This window comes from Dryobates pubescens, chromosome 22, assembly GCF_014839835.1.
Source record: "Dryobates pubescens isolate bDryPub1 chromosome 22, bDryPub1.pri, whole genome shotgun sequence".
In the NCBI taxonomy this organism is placed as follows: domain Eukaryota; kingdom Metazoa; phylum Chordata; class Aves; order Piciformes; family Picidae; genus Dryobates; species Dryobates pubescens.
In genome coordinates this window covers 482,775-504,197 of record NC_071633.1, presented here as the reverse complement: position 1 = coordinate 504,197, position 21,423 = coordinate 482,775, and the positions used below count along the sequence as shown (strand labels likewise).

The 21,423-nt window shown below is 60.0% G+C and overlaps 1 protein-coding gene across 1 annotated transcript in view; it reads left to right on the top strand.

Moving 5' to 3' along the window:
• LRP5 (LDL receptor related protein 5) overlaps positions 1 to 21,423 on the top strand; it is a 133,216-nt gene that overhangs the window by 90,072 nt on the left and 21,721 nt on the right. Inside the window, exons 8-12 of the mRNA XM_054171777.1 lie at positions 9,185 to 9,401; positions 12,398 to 12,687; positions 15,645 to 15,871; positions 16,138 to 16,322; positions 18,715 to 19,038. Coding sequence (XP_054027752.1) covers positions 9,185 to 9,401; positions 12,398 to 12,687; positions 15,645 to 15,871; positions 16,138 to 16,322; positions 18,715 to 19,038 — 1,243 coding nt within the window. The remainder of the gene's footprint in view (positions 1 to 9,184; positions 9,402 to 12,397; positions 12,688 to 15,644; positions 15,872 to 16,137; positions 16,323 to 18,714; positions 19,039 to 21,423) is intronic.

Sequence of the window (21,423 nt, the reverse complement as noted above, 5' to 3'; positions counted from 1 at the left end):
ACCTCAACTTGAGGAGGAACTTCTGTGCTGTGAGGCTGCTGGAGCCCTGCAGCAGGCTGCCCAGAGAGGTTGTGGAGTCTCCTGCTCTGGAGCCTTTCCAGCCCCCCCTGGATGTGTTCTGGGTGCCCTGCCCTGGCAGGGCCTTGGGCTGGGTGATCTGCAGAGGTCCCTGTGATCTGGCAGCAGGTCTTCATTCTCTCCTACTAAATGGTTCATCAAGTCTGTGAGGAGGTGGGGAGCCATGAAGGGCACCAAGAGTGGATTTGTCAGATCATCACAGCATGGTTGGGTTGGAAGGGACCTCACAGACCACCCAGTTGCACCCCCCTGCCGTGGGCAGGGACACCTCCCACCAGCACAGGCTGCTCAGGGCCTCACTCTGGGGTTATTTCTGCAGAGGATGGTTGCAAACCCAGTCTGGAGAGATGCAGCTTCTGCAGGGTGGAGGACTTTACCCCTGGGCACGTGAGCAGCCTGTGGATAGCAAACCCAGACTGAAAGGCTGTGGGTTTAACACACCCTCCTGTACACCACTCTGCCATCTCTGCTCCTCTCCTCTCTCTGGGGGCTGGGGGAATTTTCTGGGAGGTTCTGGAGCTTGCAGGTGCATGTTTTGTCCTTCAGCTAATTAAATCCATCCAAAGGAACAGACTGCAGGGAGTTTGTTGCTTTGCTTCTGTTGGAGGCTGGCTAACCTCACTGCACCACAGCTGGGGTTGGGGTGTCTTGTTCTCTACCAGCAGCCTGGGCTCCAGCCTGCCCCACAGCTGGGGGCTGGGTGGTTCCTGAAGCCTGGAGCAGCTCCCAGGGTGGGGATGGAGTGCAGGTAACAGGGGTGGGAAGCTTGGGGTTTAGAAGAAACAGGCTCCACAGAGCAGCAGTCACAGAGAACAGCTTCTTGAGGCAGGTGGTGCAGGAGCCAGGGGAGGCACTGCTGGGGCTGGCACTGACAGACAGAGGCTGCTGGAGCCTCAGCAGCAGTGGTCCTGAGAAGGCCGAGTTCAGGCTGGGGGCAGTGGGCACAAAACAATAGGTAGGGCTGCAGCCTTGGAGGTGAGGAGGCTTCACTGTGTGCTCTGAGAGACTGCTTGTAGAGGTGACATGGGCTAGGGAAAGCAGGGGGCCTCAAGAGAGCTGCTTGGTGTTCAGGAACCACTTCCTCCAAGCTCAGGGTCAGCATATCCTTGGGAGCAAGAAACCAGCCAAGAGAAGCAGGAGACCTGTTGGCAAAGGCAAGAGCATCACCAGCAGGGGTAAAGAAGTCACTGTCCCACTCTACCCAGTGCTGGTCAGCCCCCAGCTGGAGCTCTGCTTGCACTTTTGGTCCATGCTGTACAAAACAGCTGTGGACAGGCTGGAAGGTGTCCAGAGAAGGGCCAGGAGAGTGCTCAGAGGCCTGGCAGCTCTGCCCTGTGAGGAGAGGCTGAGAGCTGGCTCTGATCAGCCTGGAGCAGAGAAGGCTCAGGGCAGAGCTCAGCAGCATGGAGCAGGACACCAAGGGTGGCTGCAGGAGGATGGAGACTGACTTCCAGGAGTGGGTTTGTTTGCAGATCTTGGTGCTGTGGCTGAGAGCCTTGCTCAGCATCACTGCTGCTTGGGTGCTTCTCACTGCTGCTTTGCTTGGGTCAGCCATGCAGAGCTGTAGATTCCTTGGACACTTCCAGAGGCAGCTTCCAAGCTGCTTTTGTTGGTGTCAGGATCTGCAGCAGGTTTGCTGAAAGCTTCAGGATGTGTCTGGGGGATTTGTGAGCTTGCTGTGGCAAAGGCAACTGAGTGCAGACAGTTGTGATTTGGAATGCAGGCTTCAGACCCCAAACCAAGGCAGCTCAATGCCATCCCCTCCCCAGCACACAAAGGGCCATAGCAAGGTTATGCCTTTATGCCACAGGAGCAGATCAAAGTAGCACCCAAGCTGAGTGCTGCTCCCAGCACTGCCCTCTGTGCAAGTCATAGCTGGCAGAGTTCCTCCAAAACCTGCAGCGTGGCCTAGAGGCTTTGGCTTTCTTTAGGAAGAAATGGTTGAGAGTGAGGCTGGGGAGACTCTGGCACAGGCTGCCCAGGGAGGCTGTGGCTGCCTCCTGCCTGGAGGTGTTCAGGGCCAGGCTGGATGAGGCCCTGAGCAGCCTGTGCTGGTGGGAGGGGTCCCTGCCCATGGCAGGGGCTGGGGCTGGCTGAGCTCTGAGCTCCCTTCCAGCCCAGCCCTGCTGTGAGTCTGTGATTGTGTCCCCAGTTCTCCTTCCTTTCTACTCCTTCCCTGTCTATAATAGTTTGGGTTGGGAGGGAACCTTGGATTGGAAGGGAGCCAGGCTCCAGCAGCCTCACACCAGAGAAGCTTCTCCTGATGCTGAGGTGGAACCTCCTGGGTTCCAGTTTGTGTCCCTTGCCTCTTGCCCTGTCCCTGGGCCCCACTGAGCAGAGCCTGGCCCCTTCCTGCCCCCCACCCCTCAGGTATTTACAGACATTGCTCAGCTCCCTCTCAGCCTTCTCCTCTGCAGGCTCTCAGCCCCAGGGCTCTCAGCCTTCCCTCCTCACACAGCTGCTCCAGGCCCTTCAGCATCCTCACAGCCTGCCCTGGACTCTCTCCAGCAGTTCCCTGTCCCCCTTGCACTGGGAGCCAGAACTGGACACAGTGTTCCAGCTGTGGCCTCAGCAGGGCAGAGCAGAGGGCCAGGAGAACCTCTGCTGAGATGTTTGGACTTGGAAAAAAGAGTTGGGAAGAGACTCCAGGACTATTGAAATGGCTTTGAGGAGAAGGGAGAAAAGCCAAGGTTTGTGCCCTTGCAAACACTGCTGTCAAAAGCTCAACTCCCTCCCCCCTGCCAGAGTGCTCAGCCAGCAGCTGGGAAGCCAGCTGGTGCTCAGGATGGACACCACCAGCATCCCAGAGCTGTCCTGTGCCCCTTGAAACTTGGCTCCTGCTGGTCAGCATCTCAGAATGCTCTCAGAAGTGTTTACAGGAGGCAAAGCTGCCCCCAAATGTATTAAGTAAGCAACTTCCACCCAAGATTAAACTGCAGTTCCCCTTCAGGAGAGCCTCTGGGCCTTGGGCTTTGGCCACCAGCTGCCCTCAGCTGTTCTCAGGATGTTTGTCTGTCATTTCTGCCCTTGAGAGGAGTTCTGAAGCATGCCATCAGGTTGCTGCTTAGGAGAGAGGAGTCCCAGAGCTGCCCAGCTGCACCCTTAACCCTTTGATACCCTTGAGCAGAGCAGCCCTGCAAGGTCAGCCTGGAGCAGCTCAGCCACAGCCTCAGCAGCTCCCAGGTGGGGTTTGGGAAGTGAAAGCAGGCTGGAGCTCACAAGCATGCTGAGCACTCAGCAGGTGTCTGTTGGAGCTTCTTGACTCTCCCTTTGTTTTGGAAAGTGCCTGAAAACCTGAGGGAGAATCAGAGCCATAGGACTGCACAGACTGGGCTGGAAGGGACCCCAGAGCTCCTCTGCTCCAACCCCATCCACAGCCCCCCTGGGCAACTTGGTCCAGAGTCTCACCCCTCAGGAACTTCTTCCTCAGCTCCAGTCTCACTCTGCTCTGCCTCAGCTTCAGACCATTCCCCCTTGTCCCTCAGCTCCAGGTCTCTCTTGTGCTAGGTGCCCCACAGCTGGCCCCAGCCCTGCAGGTGAGGTCTCCCCAGAGCAGAGCAGAGGGGCAGGATCCTCTCTCCAGCCCTGGCCACACTGCTTTGGCTGCAGCCCAGGCTGCCCTTGGCCTCCTGTGCTGCCAGTGCCCACTGCTGGCTCCTGCCCAGCTTCTGCCCCCCAGCTTCACCCCCAAGGCCTTCTCTGCAGGGCTGCTCTCAGTCTCCTCACCTCCCAAGGGCTGTCCCAATCTAGGTGCTGCACCTACTCTTGTTGATCCTCCTGAGGATCCCCTGGGCCCCCTCTGCAGCCTGCCCAGGTCCTTCTGGCAGCCATAGCTGCTGCCTGCCCATCTGTCCCGTGCCTGAGCCATCATTTCTGGTACTGTTCAAGGTCCTTCTCTTTCCAGAGCTTGCCAGCCCCTGCCTGGCATTCAGCCCCTGCCTGGCATCCAGCCCCTGGGAAGCAGAGGGAGGAGGAGCTGGCTGTTCTCCCAGAGCACTGAGGAGAGCTGGTGGTGTCTCAGCTGTTGGAAATGTTAGTGGGTGGCTTACCCTCAGCTGAATATAGCCCTGGTGCAGCCTGCTCACAGCTGCTCCACTCTCCTCTTCTGGGGCAGGACTCTACCCTCTGCAGTTTCCCACCTCTCCATTTTGTCTGTTCTCTCCCTGCTGACTGCCACCCACAGTATGTGCCCCAGAAGCTCAGCCTCCAGCCAGAGGGGCCTGGGCATTGGCTGCCTGTGATGCATTCTGAGGCTTGTCTGAAGCCATTCACAGCATCAGAGTGGTTGAGGTTGGAAGGGGCCTCTGGAGGTCCTGTGCTCAGGCAGGGTTGCCTGGAGGCAGTTGCCCAGGTGGCTTCTGAATGCCAAGGATGGAGATTCCACAACTCACTTGAGCAGCCTGCTCCAGTTCCCACTCACCCTCACAGCAAAGCAGAGTGTAGCTCCTCTCCTCCTCAGGGGCAGAGGAGGACATGCACAAGAGGAATCATAGCTAGGGAAGGGTCTGGAGAAGAGGGCTGGGGAGCAGCTGAGGGAGCTGGTGGGGGTTGAGCCTGGAGCAGAGGAGGCTGAGGGAGACCTCATTGCTCTCTGCAGCTCCCTGAGAGGAGGCTGCAGGGAGCTGGGCTTGGGCTCTGCTCCCCAGGCTCAGGGGACAGAAGGAGAGGAACTGGCCTGGAATTGTGCCAGGGGAGGCTTAGGCTGGACAGGAGGGAAAATGTCTTTGGTGGCAGAGTGGTCAGGGCCTGGCAGAGGCTGCCCAGGGGGGTGGTGGAGTCCCCATGGCTGGAGGGGTTCCTGTGGCCAGCTGGGGCCATGGTTGGTGGCCATGGTGGGGCTGGGCTGGTGTTGCACTGGATGTGCCTGGAGGCCTGCTCCAGCCCAGACAATTCTGTGTTTCTGTGACAGACCCCCAAGGCCCCCACAGGGCTCTCACAGCCCTGGGGCTTTACCACTGCCATCCTGCTTTGGCTGCCTGCTGCTCACAGCCTGGCCAAACTCAGCCCAGGGACTGGGATCCCTTTGCCTGCAGCTTTGTGTGCAGCCACTGCACAGGTTTTGCCTTACCTTAATGAATGGAACCCAGGAGCAAGGTGTCTGAGCTGCCTCCTTGGCTCTCAGAAGACATCCCAGGTGCATGCTGAAGAGCTGTTTGCTTTCAGAGCTGCAGTGAGCTCTGGCCTGCCTGCACTGTGCTGATGCCTGGACTTGGATTGCATTGGTTTGCTTTCATCTTCTTCAGAGAGCTTTGGAGTCTCAGACTGGGGCAGATCTGTTCAGTCACTTTGCACAGGCAAATGCAGCAGCAGCTGCCAAGATGTCACTCACACCTTGGTCCCTTTTGTGCTCCTGGTTCCATTCAGTTCCTGAAGGCCTTTGGTGGTTTCATCCTGACAGCAGATTGCAGCTGAGCCTGGCAGTGCCACCTTAGGCCATTGGTCATTGAAGCCTCCAGGCTCACCAGGGGCTTTCAGTGCCTGTCCCTGGCCATGGCACAGGGGGTGCCCTTTGTGAGTGGGAAGCACAGCAGCTTCAGTGGTGCATTTGTGCTGTGACCCAAGCTGAGATCCATTCATCAGCTGCAGGAGGAGGACAGAGACCCTCAGCAGAACAAATCCCTTTCTGGTCTTGTGCTGGATGATGAAGGCACCACAGGAGCTTCCCTCAGCTGCTGGTGATGGGCTGAGCCCAGGTGGTGTCTGAGGAGGTGTGGAAGGAGGCTGTGCTTTTGGCCATGTCGTGAGGCCTCTCTGCAGAGCTTTCCTGTGCATCCTCGAGGGGCTGGTTGCTGTGTGGGAGGGCAGCTGATGAGTGGCAGCAGCATGGGAAGTGCAGGCCATGTGCACTGCACTGACTGCACCTTGGAGTGCTGGTGGACAAGTTCTCCATGGGACAGCAATGTGCCCTGCTGGCCAGGAAAGCCAATGGTGTCCTCAGGTGCATCAAGAAGGACAGGGGAGGTTCTCCTGCCCCTCTGCCCTGCCCTGCTGAGGCCACAGCTGGAGCAGTGGGGCCAGTTCTGGGCTCCTCGGGTCAAGAGGCACAGGTAGTGTCCAGGGCAGGCTGTGAGGATGCTGCAGGGCCTGGAGCAGCTCTCTGAGGAGGGAAGGCTGAGAGCCCTGGGGCTGAGAGCCTGCAGAGGAGAAGGCTGAGAGGGAGCTGAGCAATGTCTGTAAATACCTGAGGGGTGGGGGGCAGGAAGGGGCCAGGCTCTGCTCAGTGGTGCCCAGGGACAGGGCAAGAGGCAAGGGACACAAACTGGAACCCAGGAGGTTCCATCTCAACTTGAGAAACTTCGGTGCTGTGAGGCTGCTGGAGGCCTGGAGCAGGCTGCCAGAGAGGTTGTGGAGTCTCCTCTGGAGCCTTTCCAGCCCCCCCTGGATGTGTTCTGTGTGCCCTGCCCTGGGTGCCCTGCTCTGGCAGGGGCTTGGACTCAGTGATCTCCAGAGGTCCTTTCCAAGCCCTCCCATTCTCTGAGCTGCCTGTGACAGCTGGCTCTGTCCTGGCTGCTGCTGGAAGATGGTCCCATGGTTGGTTAGCATTCTCTTCCTGTGGCCACAATGAGCTCCCTCTAAGGGAACCTCATTGCCTCCAGCACAAGACCCTTGAAGGTGCCCTTCTGCAGCCAAGGGAAGCCTCCTGAGGTTCATAGGAGGTCTGCCCTAGGATCAGGGGAGGGCTGTTTGGGGGCCACCTCCAGGAGGTGAGCCATGGAGCCCTAATGACAGGACAAGAGGAAAAGGCCTCTTGAGTTCATCCAGTCCAACATCAGCCCAGCCCCACCATGGCCACCAAACCCTGGCCCCTGTGCCATGGCCACAGGGTTATGGAGCACCTCCAGCCATGGGGACTCCACCACCCCCCTGGGCAGCCTCTGCCAGGCCCTGACCACTCTGCCACCAAAGACATTTTTCCTCCTCTCCAACCTCAGCCTCCACTGGCACAATTCCAGGCCAGTTCCTCTCCTGTCTCCTGGTACCAGGGAGAAGCTGCCACTGGACTGTGCAGCTCCCAGGACACATTTTCAAGCATCACCTTACCAATGCTGTGGCCAGAGAGGTGCTGCAGACTGCAGGAGTGGGGAGGAGGGCTTGGTCAGATAAGGACCTTGCAGAGATGGCTCAGGCCTGGGCAGGATGCTGCAGTTTGTGCAGAAGGTGCAGTGGACTTTGGGATTTCAAGGGATCACTTCCTGTCCTGCCCAAGGATTATTGATCAGGCCTGCACTGTCTGAATGGCCTTCCTCACACCAAGCAAGGTCACAGCATGAGGTCACTGGAGCAAGCAGTTAGCACTTAACTAACCAACAGCACTGAGAGGTGGCTGGGGAGAGCCTCAGGAGGCTCAGGAAGGCAAAGTGCAAGGTCCTGCACCTAGCTCAGGGCAACCCTCAGCATCCATCCAGGCTGGGGGGGAGGAGGCTGAGAGCAGCCCTGCAGAGAAGGCCTTGGGGTGAAGCTGGGGGGCAGAAGCTGGGCAGGAGCCAGCAATGGGCACTGGCAGCACAGGAGGCCAAGGGCAGCCTGGGCTGCAGCCAAAGCAGTGTGGCCAGGGCTGGAGAGAGGATCCTGCCCCTCTGCTCTGCTCTGGGGAGACCTCACCTGCAGGGCTGGGGCCAGCTGTGGGGCACCCAGCACAAGAGAGACCTGGAGCTGCTGGAGAGGCTCCAGAGGAGGCCACAGAGATGCTCAGAGGCTGCAGAGCCTCTGCTGTGGGGCCAGGCTGGGAGAGCTGGGGCTGTGCAGCCTGGAGAGGAGAAGGCTGCAGGGAGAGCTCAGAGCTGCAGTTCAGTATCTGCAGGGGAGCTGCAGGCAGCTGGGGAGGGACTGCTCAGGAGGGGCTGTGGGGATAGGCCAAGGGGCAAGGGTTTGGCACTGGAGCAGGGCAGAGTCAGGTTGGACACCAGGAGGGAGTTGTGCCCAGGGAGGCTGGGGAGACTCTGGCACAGGCTGCCCAGGGAGGTGCTGGAGGCTCCATCCCTGGAGCCATTCAGGCTCAGCCTGGCTGTGTCCCTGGGCAGCCTGCCCTGGCTGGAGCTGTCCCTGGGGCTGCAGGGGGTTGGACAGGATGCCCTTGGAGGCTCCCTCCCAGCCCCCTGCAGTCTGTGCTCCTCTCTCTGGGGCTCAGCCATCCCCAGAGCTGTTTTGCTTTCTCTGCAGTTTCAGGAGCAGATTTCCATCAGTCACAGCTCACTGCACATTTTCCAGATCTTGCTTATCACAAGAGGGAGAAAAACCCCAAACTTCAGATCCTGCTTGGCCTTGTGCCCTGGAAGTACTCTGGTGGCCTCTGATGCCCATGATCAAGTGCCATAGGTCCCTTGCTTCTGGGTACACAGTTCAGTAGTGACAACCAGATTGAAACTCCTGAACCTCACTCCCATCCCAGAGAAGCACCACTGGCTGTGGTGGTCTCTGCAGGCTGGAACTGGTGCAAGGTAAATTCATAGTTCTTGTGGAGAAGGCTGAGATACAGCAGCTTGGGCCTGGCATAGAGCTACAGCATGGTTGGGCTGGAAGGGGCCTGAAAGATCACCCTGCCCCAGCCCCCTGCCATGGGCAGGGACCCCTGCCACCAGCACAGGCTGCTCAGGGCCTCATCCAGCCTGGCCCTGAGCACCTCCAGGCAGGAGGCAGCCACAGCCTCCCTGGGCAGCCTGTGCCAGGCTCTCCCCAGCCTCACTCTCAACCATTTCTTCCTCCTCTCCACTCTCAATCTCCTCTCTCCCAGCTCAAAGCCATTGTCCCTCAGCCTGGCACTCCCAGCCCTTGGCCAGAGTCCCTCCCCAGCTCTCCTGGAGCCCTTCAGGTACTGCAAGGCTGCTCTGAGGTCTGCCTGGAGCCTTCTCTGGGGCTGAGCAGCCCCAGCTCTCCCAGCCTGGCCCCATGGTGGAGGCCCTCCAGCCTCTGGGTTCTCCTGGAGCCCCTCCAGAAGCTGCAGGTCCCTCCCATGTCACTCCAGTACATTTCTCTCCTGCAGGCCCAGGGGAGCCTGCCTTTCCCAGAAGCAAGCTGTGACTTTCAGGAGGCAGAGCTGCCCCAAGGTGACAGCTTTGCCATCTGGGCTGTACCCACATTTTCCCCTCTCTCCTCCTGCATCCCACAGGTCATAAACATTGATGGCACCATGAGGAGAACCCTCCTGGAGGATAAGCTTCCACATATATTTGGCTTCACCCTGCTGGGAGATTACATCTACTGGACTGACTGGCAGAGAAGAAGCATTGAAAGAGTCCACAAGATAAAGGCCAGCAGGGACATCATCATTGATCAGCTTCCAGACCTGATGGGCCTGAAGGCAACCAGTGTGTCCAAAGTGTTTGGTAAGCAGCAGCAGCACAGAGTGGGGCTGGAGCAGCTCTCACCAAGCTCCTGCTGGCTTGTGAAGAGAAGAGCTGTGGTCTCATGGGGAGGAAGACACAGCACTGGGGGCTTCCAGTTCAGTGCCACTGGACACAAACCTTCCATGGCTTCCACTGCTCTCCCTGAGCTTCTGAGAGGCCTTTTCCACCTGCAGGCTGTAGGAGTTGTTCCTCCTGGTGCTCCAGGGTCTGTTGTCTGTGCTTCCTGCACACAGGGCCCGTGGAGGTCAGGCAGGAGAATGCCTTTGCCCCTCTCAGGTGCCCATGACCTTGCCTCCAAGCACCTGGCACTCAGCTCTCAGCTTTGACACTTCAACTGCACTTCAATCTTAGCAGTTCAGTCTTGTCCTGAGCATGGGACCAGCAGCTGGAGCTCTGTCTTCTTGCACTGCATCTGCTGAAGGGTGCAGCCCTCTGCTGGCATCCTGCAGAGATGGCAGAGCCCTGCTGGCTGCCCTCAGCGGGGCTGCATGGAGCCCTGCTGGCTACCCTCAGGGGAGCTGCAGGGAGCCCTGCTGGCTGCCCTCAGGAGAGCTGCAGGGAGCCCTGCTGGCTGCCCTCAGGAGAGCTGCAGGGAGCCCTGCTGGCTGCCCTCAGGGGAGCTGCAGGGAGCCCTGCTGGCTGCCCTCAGGGGAGCTGCAGGGAGCCCTGCTGGCTGCCCTCAGGGGGGCTGCATGGAGCCCTGCTGGCTGCCCTCAGGAGAGCTGCAGGGAGCCCTGCTGGCTGCCCTCAAGGGAGCTGCATGGAGCCCTGCTGGCTGCCCTCAGGAGAGCTGCATGGAGCCCTGCTGGCTGCCCTCAGGGGAGCTGCATGGACCCCTGCTGGCTGCCCTCAGGGGGGCTGCATGGAGCCCTGCTGGCTGCCCTCAGGAGAGCTGCATGGAGCCCTGCTGGCTGCCCTCAGGGGGGCTGCAGGGAGCCCTGCTGGCTGCCCTCAGGAGAGCTGCATGGAGCCCTGCTGGCTGCCCTCAGGGGGGCTGCATGGAGCCCTGCTGGCTGCCCTCAGGGGAGCTGCATGGACCCCTGCTGGCTGCCCTCAGGGGAGCTGCAGGGAGCCCTGCTGGCTGCCCTCAGGGGAGCTGCAGGGAGCCCTGCTGGCTGCCCTCAGGGGGGCTGCATGGACCCCTGCTGGCTGCCCTCAGGAGAGCTGCAGGGAGCCCTGCTGGCTGCCCTCAGGAGAGCTGCAGGGAGCCCTGCTGGCTGCCCTCAGGGGGGCTGCATGGAGCCCTGCTGGCTGCCCTCAGGGGGGCTGCAGGGCCCTCCCTGCAGCACTGGAGCCTGGGGGCAGCAGGGAAGGGATCCCTTGTGTTCAAGTGACTGAGAGTGGTGCCCCAGGCTCACAGCCAGCAGGCTGCCAGCTTGCACCCTGCCAGGGCAGGCATTCCCAGCCTGCCATGAAGCTTCACTTGGAGGACAATCAAGTCCTTGAGCTGCAAGCTATGGCTGGAGCCTGAAATATCCATGCCCTAAAAAGGGAGAATCAGAAGAAAGCTGAGGGAGACTGATCTTGAAGAGGCCTTTTTTTGGTCCCAGGCTTGGAATATTTCAGTCTCTGGCTCCAGCAGATGGAGGAATGCAGACCTGAACTCGGGAGGCCTTGCTCCCCCACATCCCCTCCCCATCTGCTCCTGGATGCTCACCAAGTGTGGGGCTGGGGATCCTGCTGGGAGTGCTGCTGCCAGGGAGTCTGCTCAGGCTCAGCTGGCAGAGGGCTGCACTCAGGCAGCTCTGTGCTCAGCCCTCTGCAGCACTGAGGGCTTCACAGGGAGCACAGTGGGGAGCTGGCCACAGAGCCAACCTGGCCACAGAGCCAACCTGGCCTGGCCACAGAGCCAACCTGGCCACAGAGCCAACCTGGCCTGGCCACAGAGCCAACCTGGCCACAGAGCCAACCTGGCCTGGCCACAGAGCCAACCTGGCCTGGCCACAGAGCCAACCTGCCCACAGAGCCAACCTGGCCTGTCCACAGAGCCAACCTGCCCACAGAGCCAACCTGGCCACAGAGCCAACCTGCCCACGGAGCCAGCCTGGCCACAGAGCCAACCTGGCCACAGAGCCAACCTGGCCTGGCCACAGAGCCAACCTGCCCACGGAGCCAGCCTGGCCTGGCCACAGAGCCAACCTGCCCACAGAGCCAACCTGGCCTGGCCACAGAGCCAGCCTGGCCACAGAGCCAACCTGCCCACAGAGCCAACCTGGCCTGGCCACAGAGCCAACCTGGCCACAGAGCCAACCTGGCCTGGCCACAGAGCCAACCTGCCCACAGAGCCAACCTGGCCTGCCCACAGAGCCAACCTGCCCACGGAGCCAGCCTGCCCACAGAGCCAACCTGGCCTGCCCACAGAGCCAACCTGCCCACAGAGCCAACCTGGCCACAGAGCCAACCTGGCCTGGCCACAGAGCCAGCCTGGCCTGGCCACAGAGTCAACCTGGCCACAGAGCCAACCTGGCCTGCCCACAGAGCCAACCTGCCCACAGAGCCAGCCTGGCCTGGCCATGGAGCCAGCCTGCCCATGGTGCCAGCCTGGCCTGGCCATGGAGCCAGCCTGCCCACGGTGCCAGCCTGGCCTGGCCATGGAGCCAGCCTGCCCACGGTGCCAGCCTGGCCTGGCCATGGAGCCAGCCTGCCCACGGTGCCAGCCTGGCCTGCCCATGGAGCCAGCCTGCCCACGGTGCCAGCCTGGCCTGGCCATGGAGCCAGCCTGCCCACGGTGCCAGCCTGCCCACGGTGCCAGCCTGGCCTCTGCCCTCGGAGGCGGCAGGGGGCCCCGGGGCGGCCGGGGGGGGCCGGTGGCTGTGCTGGGGCTGCCCAGGGCCAGGCCTGGCTGCCTGGTGCTGGGGGAGGAGCAAAGCAGCCTTGGAGCGGCCCCAGGGCCTTCAGCTGCCTGCTCACCTCTCCCCTGCCCCCTGTGCCCGCGGCGCACCAACCTCTGTGTCCCTGTGTTTTGTTTTCTCAAGGCACTAATTCCTGTGCAGAGAACAACGGGGGCTGCAGCCACCTGTGTTTCTTTACACCCCAGGAGGCCAGGTGTGCCTGTCCCATGGGCCTGGAGCTGCTGAGTGACCTCAAGACCTGCATCGTGCCTGAGGCCTTCCTGGTGTTCACCAGCAGGGCGGCGATCCACAGGATCTCGCTGGAGACCAACAACAACGACGTGGCCATTCCCCTCACCGGCGTGAAGGAAGCCTCTGCCCTGGACTTCGATGTCTCTGACAACAGAATCTATTGGACTGATGTCAGCCTGAAGGTATGGCTGCCATGGGACCCCCTCAGCAGCGTGCTGTCACCTCACTGAGCTCCCTGGTACTGGCCTGCAGCTGCTAATGCTGTCCCTGAACCGCGTGCCAGGAGACCCTTGGAGACAGGGACAGAGCTGGGGGCAGGCATCCTCCTGCCCAGAGGCAATCCAGAGGCTGTCTGCTCAGACCAAATGCCCCAGCCTTGGGTGCTGCAAGTGCCTCATCCATCTCTGCCCCTATTGCAGGGAGCACCAGTGGTGTGCCCCAGGGAGCAGTGCTGGGCCCCAGCCTGTTCAATGTCTTCATTGATGATCTGGAGGAGGGGATTGGGTCAGTCATTCAGCAAATGTGCAGATGACACCAAGCTGGGACAGGAGTTGGTCAGTCAGAGGGCAGAAGGGCTCTGCAGAGGGACCTTGCCAGGCTGCACAGATGGGCAGAGGCCAACAGGATGGCATTCAACAAACCCAAGTGCCAGGGGCTGCACTTTGGCCACAGCAACCCCAGGCAGAGCTACAGGCTGGGGGCAGAGTGGCTGAGAGCTGCCAAACAGAGAGGGACCTGGGGGTGCTGATTGACAGCTGCCTCAACAGGAGCCAGCAGTGTGCCCAGGGGGCCAAGAAGGCCAAGGGCATCCTGGCCTGCATCAGGAACAGTGTGGCCAGCAGGAGCAGGGAGGTCATTGTGCCCTGTGCTCAGCACTGCTCAGGCCACACCTTGAGTCCTGTGTCCAGGTCTGGGCCCCTCAGTTTCAGAAGGACATTGAGAGACTTGAAGGTGTCCAGAGAAGGGCAACAAGGCTGGGGAGGGGTCTGGAGCACAGCCCTGTGAGGAGAGGCTGAGGGAGCTGGGGTTGCTTAGCCTGCAGAAGAGGAGGCTCAGGGGAGACCTCATTGCTCTCTACAGCTCCCTGAAGGGAGGTTGGAGCCAGGTGGGGGTTGGGCTCTTCTCCCAGGCAGCCAGCACCAGAACAAGAGGACACAGTCTCAAGCTGTGCCAGGGGAGGTTTGGGCTGGAGGTGAGGAGAAAGTTCTTCCCTGAGAGAGCTGTTAGCCATTGGGATGTGCTGCCCAGGGAGGTGGTGGAGTCCCCATCCCTGGAGGTGTTCCAGAGGGGATTGGATGTGGCCCTTGGAGCCATGGTTCAGTCATGAGGTCTGTGGTGCCAGGTTGGACTTGATGAGCTCTGAGGTCTCTTCCAGCCTTGGTGCTTCTGTGATGCTGTGAAACTCTTCTCAGGCCACAGAGTTGGAGCAGCCTGCTTGGCAACCTCTCCAGCTGGCTGCCTTCTCCCAGGTCTGAGTTGGGAGGCAAGCTGCCTCCTTTGGCAAGTCAGCCTGGGACTGCTTGCTGGTAGGCTGTAGCTCCAGCTTGGCACAAGGGGCCAGGCAGCTTGTCCAGTCCCCCCAGGTCTGCCTATCTCAGTGTGCCCCCCAGGGCTTTGCCAGCTCCTGGCCTGCTTGGCTCGGGCCCAGCCGCATGCTGCAGCGAGTGTTGGGCTGCTGCTCAGTGCTCCTGTGCATGAAGAATGGGAGAGAAGGAGAGATTCACCTCCCTGCAGCTGAGCTGCTCTGCTCAGCCTCCCACAGGCTTGCCAAGGGCCAGCAGAGTTCCCTTCTCCATGTGCCTGAGCCACAGTCTCACTGCAGTGGCTGCAGGGCACACACAGCTCCTCCCACAGCCTCTCTCTGCAGGCTTCTGGGGGTAGTGTGATGCAGTGCCTGGAGGGGCAGTGCCAGTGTGCCAGGGGTGTGCTGCTGGGGGTGAGGGGCAGTGCCAGTGTGCCAGGGGTGTGCTGCAGACACGAGCAGGTGGAGCAGTGCACTTGGAGCTGCTGCAGTGCCGGTGTCCCCAGCTCCCTCCGTGCGGAGCTGGAGCACGTTCCCCTTGGCCGTGGCCTCCTGAGCAGCTCTCAGCCAGGGCTCTGCACTCCCCCTGTCCCCTGCAGCTTTGCTCAGAGCTTGTGGTCGTCTCCCATCCCCTTGGGTGACCAGCACTGCCCTCCTCTCCTGCCTGCTCTCCTGCAGGCAATAGGCTTCCCCTGCCACCTGGCTTTGGCACTGCCCTTCGAACACACACAAAGCCTCTTACCCTGCCAGGCTCCTTTGTCAGCTTGCTGAGGCATTGTGGCTGCAGGAGGCTTGCTCAGTGCTGGCACCAAGGGCAGGTCCTTGGGCACTGGCCCTGGCATTTGCCCCTGACTGGCATCCCTGGGGCTTGTTTCAGTGCTCCTTGCTAAGAGTGGTTTATTTTATGTGCTCAGCCCTTGCCCTGGGACTTGTTTGCACAGAACCACAGAATGGGAGGGTTGGAAGGGACCTCTGGAAATCACCCTGTGCAGTCCCCCTGCCAGAGCAGGGCACCCAGGGCAGGGCACCCAGGACACATCCAGAGGGGGTTGGAAAGGCTCCAGAGGAGACTCCACAACCTCTCTGGGCAGCCTGCTCCAGGCTCCAACAGCCTCACAGGGACAAAGTTTCCCCTTCTGTTCCCCTGGCACCTCCTCTGCTCCAGCTTGCCCCCAGTGCCCCTTGTGCTGTGCTTGGCCAGCCCTGAGCAGAGCCTGGCTCCAGCCCTGCACATCTTGATCCCCAGCAGTGAGGTTTTGCTGTGTGCAGAGCTGGCTGATGAGGAGAAACCATTCCATCGAGACTGCTCTGAGCTGTGTGTTCTGAGGTGGAAAACACTGCAGCAGGCTCAGTCATTTGTGAAAAGCCACAGCCTGGTGTACAAAGAGAGGAGGGGCAAGGAAGACTCTGCAGGTGCATGGGAACCATCCCCTGCTGAGACGCCTGGGGCTGGGCCGCAGCCAGCAGCCTCCTGGAAGCTAAGCTCTGCCCCTGGGGATTGCTGTGTCTGCAGGCAGCAGCCTCTCCCGGGGGGAGCTGCCAGTGGGGTGTTTGCTGCATTTGTAGCCTGAGCTCCCTGCTGGGCTGCTGTGCCAGCTGTGCACTGCTGTCTTGCAGACCATCAGCAGAGCCTTCATGAACGGCAGCTCGGTGGAGCACGTGGTGGAGTTCGGGCTGGACTACCCCGAGGGGATGGCCGTGGACTGGATGGGCAAGAACCTGTACTGGGCAGACACCGGCACCAACCGCATCGAGGTGGCTCGCCTGGACGGGCAGCACAGGCAGGTCCTGCTCTGGAAGGACTTGGACAACCCCAGGTCTTTGGCTCTGGACCCTACCAAAGGGTAAGGAGCGTGGCTGTGGGAGGCTTGGGTGTGCAGTGCTGCAGGGGGCAGCCGCCCGGCAGCCTCCAGCTCCCCTTCTTCAGGGGCTCTGAGGAGCTCCGGGGGCTGCGGTGGCAAACTGAGAGCTGCCTCTCTCCAGCCCCAGAGCGCTGCCAGGCTGCACAGCACCGCCTGCCTGCTCCCCTCCCCTGGGCATGGGGCTTTTGCTCCAAGAAGTGGCAGCCAGTGTGAGCGGGGAGGTGCAGCTGAGGGCTGCTGTGTTGCAGGTTCATGTACTGGACGGAGTGGGGCGGGAAGCCCCGGATCGTGCGCGCCTTCATGGACGGCACCAACAGCCTCACCCTGGTGGACAAGGTGGGGCGTGCCAACGACCTCACCATCGACTATGTGGACCAGAGGCTCTACTGGACTGACCTGGACACCAGCATGATTGAGTCATCAAATATGCTGGGTAAGGTGTGGTGCTCTGCTCATCACCGTGGGGCAGCTGCCAGGCAGCGTGGTGCATGTTGGTGCTGTGGACTCACAGAAGGGGCTGGGCTGGAAGGGAGCTCCAGAGCTCAGCCAGCCCCAGCCCTGCCCCCAGCAGGGACATCCTCCTCTGGAGCAGGCTGCCCAGAGCCCTCTCCAGCCTCCCCTGGAACAGCTCCGGGGATGGAGCCTCAGCCACCTCCCTGGGCAGCCTGCCGCAGGGTTCCAGCAGCCTCCTGGGGCAGAACTTGTTCCTCACATCCAATCTCCATCTGCTCTGCTCTGCTTTGAAGCCATTGCCCCTGGGCCTGGCCCTGCAGGCCTTTGGGAACAGTGCCTCTGCAGACTTCTCCATGAGAGGAAATGGAGAGTTAAATGGTTAAGGAGATGAAAAAGCCCTTCCTACATTTATAGCTATGTGATGATTTGCAATGCCTGCACCATGCAGCAGCATGGGGGTTGGTCTGCTGCTGAGCACCTCCATGGAGAAGGACCTTGGAGTCCTGGTGGACAATAAGTTCTCCGTGGGACAGCAGTGTGCCCTGCTGGCCAAGAAGGCCAATGGTATCCTGAGGTGCATTAAGAGGACTCTGACCAGCAGGTCAGTGGAGGTTTTTCTGCTCTGCTGTGGCCTGGTGAGGCCACATCTGGAATACTGTGTCCAGTTCTAGGCTCCCCAGTTCAAGGAGAGAGAGTCCAGTGGAGGCTGTGAGGATGCTGAAGGGCCTGGAACAGCTGTGTTAGGAAAGGCTGAGAGCCCAGGGGCTGGTGAGTGTGGAGAAGAGAAGGCTGAGAGAGGATCTGAGCAATGTCTGCAAATACCTGAGGGGTGGAGGTCAGGAGGAAGGGGCCAGGCTCTGCTCAGTGCTGTCCTGTGGTAGGACTTGCTTGCAGTTGTTGCTTTGGGATGCATTATGCTTGGAGAAATAAAATAGCCAGAGGCAAGGCTGAACCAGAAACTGTGGCAGTGAGTAGAGCCCTGGCACTGACATCATCTGTGCTGAGTGGAACTGAAGCTGAACCTACTCTTAGTGTTCCTTTGTGGGGAGAAAGAGAGGGATGAGCTCTGGAGCTGACACTGTTCCAGCTACTGGGCTCCTGGGTTGAGCAGCTGCTGTTAGGCTTGGTCTGCACTGTGCAGTGCCCCCCTCCTTGGCAGGAGAGATGCTACTGAATGCTGCTGCTGGAAACATCTAACCCCATCAGCAGTGAGTAAAGCCCTCTGAAGTGGGGGGTGAGTGTTTGCCCAGCTGAACCTTGGCCAACAGGAACAAAGCAATCACTCTTATGGGAGCTTCTCCTCCATCTCAACACCTCCCCGCAGCCCAGGTTGCTCAAGGCCCCATCCAGCCTGGTCTTCAACACTTCCAGGAATGAGGCATCCACAGCTTCCCTGGGCAACCTGTTCCAGGCCCTCACCAGCCTCAGAGTAAAGAACTTCTTCCTGATGCTGAGCATGACTCTCCCCTGCTCCCGTTTCAACCCTCGTGTCCTGTCAGCACAGGCTCTTCCAGAACATCCCTCTCCAGCCTTCCTGCAGGCTCCCCAGCTGCAGTGGCTACAGGGAAATGGCTTCATGCTTTGGTTTGCAGGCTCTTCATTCTTTCTCCACCCTGGGCCAAATGGGAGAGGCCCTGGGAAGGAAAATGAGGTGTTCTGCAGAAGCTAGCACTGGTGTTCAGGGTGGGAAGAGATGCTGCTGCTGAAGGCTACTTCCTCATTTGCAGCACAGCAGGAGAGGTTTATCCACAGAGCTTTGTGTTGAGGGAGGTGACCTGCAGCAAGCCTGACCTGGCTCAGCAGTGCACCTCTGACAGAGGCCACCTCATGCTCCTGAGGTGCTAAATCTGTTGTGAATGTTGCTAGCTGAGCCCTCCCGTGTGGGGGTGCTGTGCTGTCTGCCAGGCAGCTGGTTTCCTCCTCGCTGGTGGTCTCTGGATGCTGAATTGCCTGGCACAGGGTTTGTGCTGCGGCGGGGGGCTCGGCTTGGCTGCAGGGCGTTGCTGCTGTGGATGTTAGTTGGGCCTTGGGTCGGCACAAGTGACTCCTGCAGCTGGTGGCATTCTGGCAGCAGGGTCAGTCTGGGGTGGTGGTGTGAGGGCAGCAGTGCAGGGCATGGCAGTGCAGGGCATGGCAGTGCAGGGCACGGCAGTGCAGGGCATGGCAGTGCGCGGCGTCAGACCGCACGCGGGAGGGCGGAGCAGCAGGGCTTTGGATGCAGGTGTTGCTGTCAGCCCTTGAGCAGACACTGCCTGCTCACAGGCCCCGGGCTGCTGCCGGGGGGAGGGAGGCTGTGCTAGCAGAAGTGCAGTCACAGTCCTGACTCCATGGCCTGGGAGCTGCCCCTTTGCTGAGAGCCCTTCCCTCTGCAGGGCAGGAACGGGAGATCATCGCCGACGACCTGCCGCACCCCTTCGGGCTCACCCAGTACAGCGACTACATCTACTGGACAGACTGGAACCTCCACAGCATAGAGAGAGCAGACAAGACCAGTGGGAAGAACAGGACACTCATCCAGGGCCACCTGGACTTCGTGATGGACATCTTGGTCTTCCACTCCTCGCGGCAGGACGGCCTGAACGACTGCGTGCAGAACAACGGCCACTGCGGGCACCTCTGCCTGGCCATCCCCAACGGCTTCCGCTGCGGCTGCGCTGCTCACTACACCCTGGAGCCCAACAGCAGGAACTGCACCTGTGAGTCCTGCCTGCTCTGGCCTGCTGCAGGGCTGCCTCTGCTCGGGACGGGGGAAGGGCTCTCGCAGCCCGCCGCGGAGGTTCCGAGGCCAGAGGTGGTGAGGATGGAGCTCTGTGCCCATCTGTGATGTGAGCTGGGGCTGAAGGTTTGGTTTCCAGTCTCAGGAAGAACAGGGCTGTCAGGTCTGATCTCTCTTGGTTTACTTACCAGGTGATTGAAGCTTTCCCAGGCCCTCCCAGTTTGCTTTCCCCCTGGGTGTGGCATCAGGAGCCTGCCAGTTCACTGCCTGGCCAGTAAGAATTTGAGCTCCTTGTGGCAACTGCAGACGAGCAGGAAGCTGACTGCTGACCTGAGCACGTGAACCAGCAGAGCTGCTGGCATTCTACCTAGCAGAAGGCCTGGGGCTGTGAAAGGCAGGTCCTGCTTCACTGATCTGGTCCCCTGTGCAAAGTGACCACGTAGAGGGCAGGGCAGCAGCTGGGAGTGTTGCTTCCCTGGGCTGCAGTAAAGCTTCCACACCTCCCACACCATTGTGGTGCTCGTGGTCTGGACAGCTGAGTAAAGAGCTCCTGCTTCGAGCTGGCCCAGAGGGTGGTGGGGAATGGAGTTAACTGCACTTGGTGGCTGGTCACCAGAGGTGTCCCCAGGGCTCAGTGCTGGGGCCAGGTCTCTTTAATGTCTGCATCACTGATCTGGATGAGGAGATCCAGGCACCCTCAGAAAGTCTGCAGAGCTCACCAGACTGGGTGGCAGTGTTGATCTGCTGGAGGGCAGGAAGGCTCTGCAGAGGAACCTGGCCAGGCTCCATGTGCTGAGGTCAGCTGTGTGAGGTTCAGCAGGGCCAAGGGCTGGGTCCTGCCCTTGGGTCACAAGAACCCCAGGAAGGCTCCAGACTGGGGGCAGAGTGGCTGCAAACTGCTCAGCAGGCCCTGGGGGTGCTGGGTGCCAGCAGCTGAAGATGAGCCAGCAGTGCCCAGGGGGGCAAGAAGGACACCAGCAGCCTGGCCTGGAGCAGCAATGCTGTGGGCAGCAGGAGCAGGGCAGGACGCTGGGGAGGCCACAGCTTGAGTGCTGGGTTCAGTTTTGGGCTCCTCACTCCCAGAAGGACACTGAGGGCTAGAGCAGGGCCAGGGAAGGGCAGCAGAGCTGGGGAAGGGTCTGGAGAGCAGGACTGGGGAGGAGCAGCTGAGAGACCCAGGGCTGCTCAAAGAAAAGGAGACTCTTGACAGCTCCCTGAAAGGAGACTGGGGTGAAGTGGGGGTTGGTCTCTCCTCCCAAGTAATAAAGTGCTAGGAGAAGAGGAAATGGCCTCAAGGGGCACCAAGAGAGGATCAGGTTAGTTCTGAGGAACAATTGCTTCCCCGACAGGGTTGTCAAGGCCTGTCCCAGGCTCCCCATGGCAGTAGTGGGGCCCCTGTCACTGGAGGGATTGAAGTGCCATGGAGGTGTGTGTGGTGGTGAGAGAAAATTCAGTTCTCCCTCCCCACAGAGAAAGAGACCAGGACTGACTCAGTGGGAGAAGCAGAGAGGAGTGAAAGGTGTGCTGACAAGCAGGGTGAGGAGCAGATGGATGTGTACACAATGTGCAGTATTACTCTCTACAACCACCTGAAGGGAGGTTGTGGACAGACAGATGTTGGTCTCTTCTCCCAGGCAGCCAGCACCAAAACAAGAGGACACAGTCTCAGGCTGCACCAGGGGAGGTTTAGGCTGGATGTTAGGAAGAAGTTCTACACAGAGGGAGTGATTGCTCATTGGGATGGGCTGCCTGGGGAGGTGGTGGAGTCACCATCATTGGAGGTGTTCAGGAGGAGACTTGCTGGGGTGCTTGGTGCCATGGCTTAGTTGTTTAGGTGGTGTTGGATTGGTTGAGGGGTTGGACGTGATGATCTTGAAGGTCTCTTCCAACCTGGTTTGTTCTATTCCATTCCATTCCATTCCATTCCATTCCATTCCATTCCATTCCATTCCATTCCATTCCATTCCATTCCATTCTATTCTATGTATTCAGTATTGACAATGTGTACGGACATACGCAGCCCAGAAAGTGATACAGAACAAAACTCCCTCCTCCAGCCAGAGGAGGGCCCCCCCCCATACCCCTTCCCTCCCCCTGCCTCCCTTTTTTCCCCCCAAAAAGGGTTAGAGAGAGAGAAAAGGTCATTGCTAAGGAGGAAATTCTGCTAGCTCAAAGCACACGCAAGGATTCGTTTTGTTACCTGTTGTCAGGGTTAGCTCCACCCAGCAGCTGTTGCTCAGAAGCAGACAGAACAGAACTGAGAGAGATTCAAACTGAACTGAACCTTGAGGTTGCATTCTGCCAATCAGCCATGAAATTCCTTGAGACTTTATCTTTGTTCTCAAAGCATTCAGCCAGAGCGTCC